Source organism: Acomys minous (genome assembly GCF_964271855.1).
Source record: "Acomys minous genome assembly, chromosome: 2".
Taxonomy (NCBI): domain Eukaryota; kingdom Metazoa; phylum Chordata; class Mammalia; order Rodentia; family Muridae; genus Acomys; species Acomys minous.
In genome coordinates, this window is record NC_140484.1 from 58,951,309 (window position 1) to 58,961,821 (window position 10,513).

Consider the following 10,513-nt stretch of genomic DNA (forward strand, 5'->3'; position numbering starts at 1 on the left):
CCCCAAGTCTCTGGGCACTCTGTTCCCAGGCTGCGCCCCGCCCCTCTCTGTCGGTCCCGCCCCCCGAAAGCAGTGAATCCAACCCGCACTAAGGACCGCACATCGGCAGAAACGATCATTGGGTAGCGGCGCATGAAAGCGGTGCTACCTTTTTATAGGGTGCGGAGGGGCCCGAGAAGCACCTAGCCCAAGACTCTGGGGGGAGGGAAAAGCCGCTGCTGTGTCCCACGGGTCCCAATTGGGCAGCTAGCCCAGCATCCGCCATCCCATGCATGGCCCAGGCAGCACAGGATATGGACTCGGCGGGGCTCGGAGCGCGCGGCGGGGGCCACGTAGGGCACGGACCACTCCCCTTCAGCGTTGAGTCACTGCTGGAGGCTGAGCACGTACGGGTTTCCGAGTCTGGGGAACTGGGGGAGGAAGGAGCGCCAGGAGTTTCGAAGCCCGGAGCCTGGCCCCTACCGGTCGCGCACACGTGCCCCCCACGTAAGTGCTCAATCTCCAGGTCCCAGGCCCTGAAAAGCGCGCGCGCTGTCAAGGCTTGGAAGTCCAGGGGGGGAAACGCACTGTGGCTCTGAACTTAATTACTAGTCAGTAACAGGCTCAGTCCGAGAGCAAAGGTAACTGGCGACGGGAGCCCGACGTTGTGCATAGGCCCAACAGCCACGTCCACGTCTTTTCCTGAGCGAGGTTCACAGCCCAGAACAGACATTCCTAATGCTTTTCTACTCCGGTTCGCTCACTCTCCTGCATCCCTTGCCCGCTTTGCATATGCCTGATTGATTGGAGCCCTGGCCTCTACTTATCCTCAGTTATTGCAGCCGCCTCTATGCCCAGCTTCGCTCTTTTTCCAACTGGCCCGTTCCCAGTTTCCTTGGGGTGCGAGGTCACGGGTTCGGAGTGCAGACCTAAGTCCAGAGCGCCCCCTTCACTTCCCTGCCCCCTTGCTTTGCTTATCCACGTGGCTTTGGGGACCTCGTTACTTTGAGCCGAGCGGTCACGGAGGCGCGGTGCACCAATCCTCCTTTGTAGAAGTGGGGATGGTGTCGGGGTAAGGGTGTGCAGTCAGAGTTTGAGCGCTCGCCGGGTGCTTTTCTTTCCTTTCAGGTGGCCCCAGCCCTCCACCCTGCACCCTCCGCAAACACAAAACCAACCGCAAGCCACGGACGCCCTTCACCACCGCGCAGCTCCTGGCGCTTGAGCGCAAATTTCACCAGAAGCAGTACTTATCCATCGCGGAGCGCGCGGAGTTCTCCAGCACCTTAAGTCTCACCGAGACTCAGGTCAAGATCTGGTTTCAGAACCGACGAGCTAAGGCCAAGCGGCTGCAGGAGGCTGAGTTGGAAAAGCTAAAGCTGGCAGCCAAGCCACTACTGCCGGCGTTCGCCTTGCCCTTCCCGCTGGGCACCCAGCTGCACAGCTCCGCGGCCTCTTTCGGCGGCAGCGCAGTTCCTGGGATCCTCGCCGGGCCGGTCGCGGCTTATGGCATGTACTACCTGTCTTAGACCGTGGAACCAAGTCCTAACCTCTTGAGCTCAGGCCTGCACCACGATTCCTCCTGCCGCTGATGATCCTGGTAACTTCTGACCTTTCAGTATCCCTTTCATTTTAGTTTTTCCTGTTTTTTTTTTTTTCTTTTCTTTTCTTCTATTCCTGTTCAATGTTATATTTGATGACTGGAGCCTGTTTGTAGGCAGCTTGCAAATATTTTAAGTCTTCCTGAAATCGTGTTCACACCAATCTGTTTTCTGAAAGAAAACACAGCTTCATACAGTCCTTGAAATGGACAAAAATAGCTCTTCCTACTTCATACAAAGCAGCCGACAAAGTGCTTCTGGGTGTGCTCCTTGTATCTCACTCTGCCCCGACACCGAGGACTTTAGAGAGGCTCTTTTGGACTGGCATAAAACAAACACACCCCCCCCACCAAGAAAGAAACGGGACCACTAGGAAGAAGCTTCGCAATTACTCTCACTCTAACTAAATGTGCTACATTGTAATCAAACGGAAACTTTGCACTATGTTTTAGGTTCTGCTTCGTTATTATCTTTTAGAGTATGCCACGTTCAAGAAGCTGGAGGCAAAAGGCAGCAAGGGTGGAAGAGTGGGGGAGGTGATGTGCTGCTGGCCCCCAAGAGCCTAAGTAGGGGTGGCCTGCTGGGCTTCGCAAAGAGCCTGCTGCGGGAGACTCTCGGACTGTAGCTGTCAAGCTAAAGGCGGCCGGCAGCGGGGGCGTAGGGACCAACCCCATGCCTCTTGCCAGCAGGTGCCCAACCAGTAAAGAGAAGAAACTGATTGTTAAGCAGTGCTGGTCGCCTCGAGGTGGGCGCAGTAGGAGTCAGGGCCTGCCCAAGGTCCCAAAGGCCTTGCCCCGAGTGCCAGAGACCGCTGTATTCCTGATGCTCCTTAGAAAAAACGGTGGACTTGTTTTAGGAATCCAGACCACTACCTTTACTCTACCTTTATTTGAGGAAAGAAAACAGATCTCTGAGCTGTTCCGTCCTGTTTCCCCTTTAAGATTCTCAACCCTGTCGCCGTTGATGGCACTGATAAAACCTGTGGTTGTTTCCACAGTAAGATTTTTGGCACAATCTCGAGAGACTTAAGACTGGAGTATGCTGAGGGCTCACAAAGGTCCCCAGGAGTCACAGACCAGCACCATGGACAAACCCCTTCTTCTAGCAGCTGCCTTGGAGCTGGAGAGAACGAACTGGCTGCAGAGGGATGGGTTAGAATGTTCTGGTTGGGAGGAAGGGGAAGACTGAGCTATGGGCAGCAGCAGGCCAAGCCAGGACAAGTAACCGCTCCAGGAAAACTGCTGTCCTGTGACTTCCACTGGTTCATCGGCTCCAAACAAAACAGAAGAGACAATATCACATGGAATTGCCTACTGATGCCCACTGACATTTCTCTGTGTCTCTTGGAAAATGGAAACCAGATATATTTTGTTTTGTTTTCAGACAAAATCTCCACTAGGTAGCTCTAACTGGCCTAGGACTTGCTATTCTCCAAATCCACTTTCTTCTCCCTCCCAAGTACTGGGATTAAAGGCATACACCATCATGCCCAGCAATGTGATGATTTTTTTTTAAGTTAATGCCAAGTGTGAAGGGTAGCTACAAGGGATGGCGGCTGTCTCTCACAGGTGCTTGTACAGAATCCTTCAGCCTAGGCTGTTTAAACTTAAGTCCAGTCCTTACTGCCACTCTCAAGAGGTCAGATCATCTCTTGATGTGCAACTACCAAAGGGCAGAGGATCTGGTGGAAGAGTCCTGAGATCTCCCCATCAAGTCTGCTTCTTGCAGGTCCTGGCTGATCTGGGACTACTTGTGTAGCCCAGGTTAGCTTCATACTCAAAGCCATTCTCCTACCTAGTCCTGGCATCACAGACATAAGCCATCACACCCAGCTAAGCTGCTGTCTCTTAAGCCCCATCTCTGCTTCCAAATCTGAGGTATCTGAGTGGCTTTGGACAGACCACAGGCATGCACAGCCATGGCAGTGTGTTGACAATCCTGAAACCACAGGAAAATGAAAGTCGAGTGTACATTTCAGGAAAGCAGGGTGTGTGTGCCACCTTACCACCTCAGAGTGGATCTGTATCTGTGTAGCAGATCTGTATCTGTCGGTCAAGAGCATGTGATGGCAGGGGCCACCAAAGGCTGAGCAGAAACTGCTGGTCAGCTGAGTGGCCAGCTTGCTAGTTTGTCTCTCTGACCCAAAAAAATATCCAGCCAGAAGCAATAGTCTTCTCACATCCTCCCACCGAGCCAGTCCAGCTCTGTTTCCCAGAGTCCTCCACTCAGGGTGGGCATGGCTCTGGTGGTCTAACCGGTAAAATGTATCCATACTTTCACATCACACCAGCAGTTGCTCTTCCTGGTACTCAACAGTGTTCGCATTTGGGACAAGGCCGAGACACACCTGTCAAGACTGACACTTTTCTGGAGACAGCTGCCTGTCAGGTGTGGGTTTGTTGTTGTTGTTATTTAGGGTTTTGTTTGTTTGTTTGTTTTGCTTTGTTTTTTTTGAGACAGGGTTTCTCTGTGTAGCCTTGGCTGTCCTGGACTCACTTTGTAGACCAGGCTGATCTCGAACTCACAGTGATCCACCTGCCTCTGCCTCCGGAGTGCTGGGATTAAAGGCGTGCGTCACCACGCCCGGCAGCCTATCAGTTTTATTACAGGACTCAGATCCCTGCTGGTGCCAGCCAGGACTTGAAGCTGTGCATACCGACTGAGCAAATCCTGAGTTCAGACAGTATGTCTTTGAGTCGAGGGTCTTCAAAGGCCAGTAGTGGTCCAGAGTCCATTGCGAAAAGGTATCCTTACTGTGATGATGCAGATCCCTGACACTGTATCCCTTTAGCATCTTATGGATGAACTTCTGAATCCCAGAGTCCCAGTCTCTGCTTTGCCTTTGGGAACTTGTATCAAGGAAGCCACTGGACTAAATAGCTTAAAAGCTATGTAGGGTGGAGCATGCCTTTCTGAGCATGAAACAGGCAGGACAAGAAATAAGCAAGTAATGAAAGGGCGTGACATGCAGGTGACCTTTGGCAGAGCCTAAGTACAGACGATTGGACTGTGGATTACCCATCGAGCATAAGTGTCTCATCTGTCCCATTAGAGGGACCTGATGGATAAGTTGAGTGGGTATAAGTGGCCAGAGTACTGCCTGAGCTCTAGGAAACAGCCCTGGGGTCCTTATGGTCATGATCACCCTCAGGGAGGGAGCCAGGGCTCACATACCCACTAGCTTCCAAAAGACTGGGCCTGGCCACTCATATAAACTTTATCTCCTCTGGATCTGGGTCTGGAGTGCTGGTCTGAGGCCTCCAACGCAGTGACCCGAGGGCAGGGGTACTATGCTGTGGGTTACTCAGAAGGTGGATCCTGGTCAGTCCTGTTGGTGTTTCTAGTAGGGACACTTCAGATTGGACTAAGGTCCTGGATAATGTAAGAGGTCTGGAGGGCAGCCACTCCTCCTAGGGATTTCTATACAGCTGATACATAATAGACACTAAAGATTATGAGGAGGGCATTTAAGGACATGGCCACCTCTTCCTTATTGGAGGAATGGTGAACATACTTGAGCTGAGCATTATAAGCCAGGTGCTGGAGAAGTGCAACTTCCTCCTCCTGGCCTGTCTCTGCCTCCCATCTCCTCCAGCGCTCAGTCTGGCAGTATTCTTGGGACGTCTCGGATGATTACGTGGGCCACTGTTTTCCCGAGACACTGTGAATAATGCCATGCAGCTGATTCTAGGGTCTGATAATCTGATTTTTACTTTGAGGAAGTACTGTCTAAATACATACAAGCTTTGCTGTCACATTGCACTCTGGTTGGATTCTACAGTGTAGTTGCATTCTACAGTGTTTTTGATTGTGTTACTAAGGGAAAAAAATGTGCATTAAACAGAGATGGTTGATAATAGAAAGAAGTTTCAGAGATGGTCAAATGACCATATTTATAGTGTGTGCGCTTTTAGCAAGCTAAACTGCATAACCTCACCATTCCCCTAAGTATTCATGGGGTGTTATCTTTCAAACTTTATGAGAAGAGGCTTGGGCTCATCTCTATTCTGAACAGACCCATTTATGTACAATGACCAGGACACCTGCTCTGGCAGGAAGTGTGTAGCGGTGCTCCTCCAACTCTTAGCTTGCTGGGCTGCTGGAGACTTACTTATGAACACCAAGGTGTCATTGACCCATTTTTGGCTTTTGAAGGAGATGCTTCCAACCTAAGAGGTATTGGCAGTAAGTGTTCAGCCACCTCTTCCAGATTATTATGGGTCCTTTCGGGAGGTGATTACCAAGAAGTTTTATGAATGAATATTATGACTTATCATATGCTTTTTCTCTGCATATATAAAGACAATCAAATGACTTCCTCCTTTAACCTGTGGTGTAGAAAATCATAAGATCTTCATTTGTTTTTGTTTTTTAAAGATTTATTTATTTATTTATTATGTATATGAGTGCTTTGTCTTCATGTACATTTGCAGGCCAGAAGAGGGCATAAGATCATGTTGTGGATGGTTGTGAGTCACCATGTGGTTGCCGGGAATTGAACTCAAGACCTCTGGAAGAGCAGAGAGTGCTCCTAACTGCTGAGTCATCTCTTCAGCCTCTAGATCCTCATTTGTTGAGCACATTTGTGCATGCTTTTAATCTCAGCACTCTAGAGGCAGAGGCAGGTGGATCTCTGCAAGTTCAAGGCCAACCTGATCTACAAAGAGAGTTCTAGGTCTACGTAATGAGACCCTGTCTCAGAACAAACAAAAACTAAACAAGAACGAGGTTTCCCCTCGTTAAATCAATTGTGAATTTCTAGAATAAACCTAACTTCAGGAAAGGGGGCAGGGGATATCAAACAGATGAGCAACGAAACACAGGCAGGAAAGGCCAGCAGCAATTGGGGGGAGCGTAACTTCTGTTGGTTGAAGAGGAGAACCGGTCAGGAGCTGCTCAGAGGCTGTGCGGCAGGTAGAGTCCTGGAAAGACCTGCATCAGGAAGTCCCATGCGCTTGGTGGTAAGCTTCAAGTTTGCAGGAAGTACCACAGTGAAGGGGGTGCTTAGGTTTGCTCAGAGATCAGGACGCATTGGCCTGTTTCCAGACGCTACAGAAAACATCTGGTGGCATTAGGTCTCCTGGGGGCCACTTCAAGGAGAGGGGGGGCGGTGATGGCTTGAGTCACAGGAAGTACTGTGAAGGTAGAGTGGTGTGTGTCACCTGACCCTTTTCAACGATCTGGGGACAACGTTTGGTTAAAGATGAGCTTCCGATCTGACCATCCATTCCTGTGCCCAAAGAAAGCCTGAGAACATGTCTTCACTTGGCCCAGAGGAGTCTGGCTCCTGTTGCTTGGCCCAGCCACCACAATGACATCCAAATAGCTTTTTCTTCTACTGTGGAAAACACAAGCTCATACGGAGAGAATCTCATGGGCACACACGCACCCACACACATTTCATGTGTGATTGGGTATGGAAGGAGAGAAGGAGAGAGAGGGGGAGGACGGGTTATGAACTTCCACAGCCCCACTTCCCAGTTTCAGCAGTTAGCAGTGCAAAGCCCTTGTCTTAGTTAGGGCTGTGGTGCTGTGAGGCGACACCATGACCGCGGCAACTCTTATGAAGGAAAACATTTCATTGGGGCTGGCTTACAGCTTCAGAGGTCCAGTCCATTATCATCCTGGCAGGAACCATGGCAACTTACAGGCAGACATGGCCCCAGAGAAGGAGCTGAGAGTTCTACATCTTGATCCACAGGCAGCAGAAGGAGACTGTGTGTCACCCTGGGCTTAGCTTGAGCATATGACACCTCGAAGCCCACCCCTAGTGACACGTTTCCTCCAACAAGGTCACACTTATTTCAACAAGGTCATACCGCCTTATAGTGCCACTCCCTATGGGCCAAACGTTCAAACACATGAGTCTATTCAGACTTCCACAGCCCTCAAATCCCAGAAGGGTCCCCACCATCAGCTAACTTTGGCACATATTCTAGAGGCCCGTATGATTTCCTGCACAGGTGCTTCAGAATGAGTTACCGATAGGCAGCTTTTAAAACGTAGAACCTTGCCAGGTGTGGTGGCACATGCCTGTAATCCCAGCACTGGGGGAGGCAGAGGCAGGTAGATAGCTTTGAGTTTGGGGCCAGCCTGGTCTACAAAGAGAGTCCAAGACAGCCAAGGCTACACAGGGAAACCCTGTCCCAAAAATAAATAAAGAAAGAAAGAAAGAAAGAAAAGAAAAGAAAGTAAAAAACAGGACCTCGGGGGCTGGAGAGATGGCTCAGTGGTTAAGAGTACTTCCTGCTCTTCCAGAAGAACTGAGCTTGGTTCCCAGATCCCACATCAGGCATCTCACAACTGTCTGTAACGTTAGCACCTGGGGACCAAGTCAACGCCTTTGGCTTCTACATATAGGGTGCTTGCACTCATGTGCACATACTCCAATGCAGATATAATTATAAACAATTTTTTTTCTTTAAAGCAAGACTTGAGACTGGAGAGATGGATTAGTGGTTAAAAGCACTGTTTGCTCTTCTAGAGGACCAGGGTTCAGTTCCCATTTGGCTTATAGTTCTCTATAACTCCAGTCTTAGGGGATCTGACACCCTCTTTTGGTTTCCTCCGGCACCGGCACACTCGTGATACACAGATATACATTCAGGCAACAAACCGTTACACATAAAACAATAATGTTTAAAAATTAAAAGAGGGCTGGGACTATGGCTCTGTGGTTGACGGCACTGGCTATTCTCCAAGAGGCTCTAGGTTTCATTCCTGTCCCCTATGTGGTGGCTCATTAACATCTGCAACTCAGTCCCAGGGGATCCAACACCCTTTTCTGGCCTCCTCAGGCACCAGGCATGCACGTGGTACACAGGCCGACATGCAGGAAAAACACCCACCCATACACATTAAATAAAATGAAATTTTAAAAAATGAAAAAAGATGCCTTTAATGCCAGCAGCCAGGAGAGAGGAGCTGGCAGGGTTCTAGCATAGCTGGGGCTGTTACACAGAGAAACTGTTTTGGGAAAACAAAACAACAGAAACAACAACAGCAGCAGCAGTAGCAGCAAAAGTGTCAGGCTTGAGGTTTAGCCCCTGGGCTCATACCCACTGGGGCTTGCCAGGAGCAAGCCAGCCTCTCCTTGGACTGGGAGGTCGTGGCGCAGAAGGGCACAGTGTCAAGCTCCAATACATATTCACTTTGAAGGGAAAGACAGGACGCCAGCCCAAGATCACCGAGATGAGGCCGGGATCTCAGGAAAGCTCAGTACATACCAAGAACCTTACGAGAGTAGAAGAAATTATCTGTGGTCTCATCGAAGGAGGAGCTGCCAAGCTCCAGATAATAACAAACTAAGCCTACTTTGTAAAATGTAATTTTGCTGTTTCGAATCACAGTGTAAATATCTACTGCATGACACCCCCTCCCCATAAGCTCGTGACCCACAGGTTGAGAACCCCTGCTCTAGCTAGTCATACCTCATTAGACAGCCAGCAAGAAGCATCTCCCATTCTGTAGGCTGCCTGTTTTCTTCATGCTACAGTCTCTATTTCTTGTAAATCTCATTTGTCAGCTCCTGGATATTCTGACATTCTTAGGGTCTTAACAGAAAGCCCTTACCCACGCCTTTCTCCGCATATGTTTTCTCTGGTCTTTCCTAACAGTTTCAGAATCCAGGTGGTACATTAAGCCTTTCGATCCAGGTTGAGTTTTGTGCAGATAAGAGCCGAGGACCTGGTTTCACTATTCTGCTTGTGCAACACCGCCCTCCCTCCCCCCATCCGCTGCCTCTTTCCCAGCACCATACATGAAAAATTTTATTCTATTCTTTGTCACTCTTCCAGCCTGGGATTTACTCTGTGGCCCAGGCTGGCCTTGAACTCTCAGCCTTCCCAGTGCTGGGATTACAGATGAGAGCCATATAACCTAGTGTTTTCCCTTTTCCCAGGCCCTTGACCTGCACTCTCCAATTGATCTGTCCAGGTCGCTCATCCTTTCCTCTGCCAACTCAGCTCTCCCTGGAGCTCCATTAGTGAGTTTCTAAAGTCTCAGGTACTTCCCACTCCAGAATTCCCATCTGGCTCTTTTGAAAGCTATCTCTCTCGAGCTGGAGAGATGGCTCAGCAGTTGAGCACACACACTACTCCTCTAGAGGATCCCAGTTGGAGTCCCATCAGCCCCATCAGATGGCCGTAACTCTAGCTCCAGGCCAGAGGCTCTGCAGGCACCTACCCTCATGTGTTCCCGCACATAGTGAAAATAAATCTCAAGCCAAACAGTAATGCAAACAATTCTGTGCTGATGGTCTCTGTGAGATGCTGCCCCTGCTTTCCTTATCTGTGAATATGTGTGACAGCAATGGGAGTCTTCCCTGGCAGTCCTAGCATTCTGTCACCTACAGGCAGTGACTGCTGCCCTTACTCTCAGGAGGTAGGCTGTGCATTGCTTCTTTTCAGGCCTCTCGTTGGTATTGTTTAAGTTTGACATTAGTAACAACTAATTAATATTATAACAACTCTGGGGCTTGTTATTGGTGTTATTTCTGGGTAGATGGGTCATGTTTTGGTGAAGATGGCTCTGCTGTGCCTGACTTTTCCAAGCTCCCAGTATCTCAGGAATGACAGACCTGGGATGGTTAGGCTTACTGTAGCCCCTGCACCCCTGTGAGCTCTCTTCACAGCTGCCCCATCATTCCTGCGCTGTGTATCCAAAATCCCTTCCAGGATTTCCTCCTGCAACTTTCTAGATACCATGTCCCATTGGGGTTTAACTGGCTGGGCAGGGCTCAGGTACAACAAGGATATCTCTTACAGCATGAGGATCCTGGACTCACCTGTGGCTGTGTTGGACCCCCTCCCTCACAGCTTCTGTGGGATACAGACTATACAGATCTCCCTAAAACTTGGTGTTGAAAGCAAAATGCTTACGGTTCACAATCATTCCGTTTTCTGTCTGGTTCAAGAACAGATGAAGGAGAACAGAGG

At 49.7% G+C, this 10,513-nt stretch overlaps 1 protein-coding gene across 1 annotated transcript; it reads left to right on the top strand.

Annotated features, from left to right (window-relative positions):
- The first annotated feature begins 234 nt into the window (after nucleotides 1-234).
- On the top strand, nucleotides 235-3,063 carry LOC311582553 (homeobox protein MSX-3). Its single transcript, XM_084755726.1, has 2 exons — nucleotides 235-486; nucleotides 1,108-3,063. The coding sequence occupies exons 1-2, from the start codon at nucleotides 273-275 to the stop codon at nucleotides 1,503-1,505; spliced, it is 612 nt and encodes a 203-aa protein (XP_084611852.1). The 5' UTR covers nucleotides 235-272; the 3' UTR covers nucleotides 1,506-3,063.
- The last annotated feature ends 7,450 nt before the right edge of the window (nucleotides 3,064-10,513 follow it).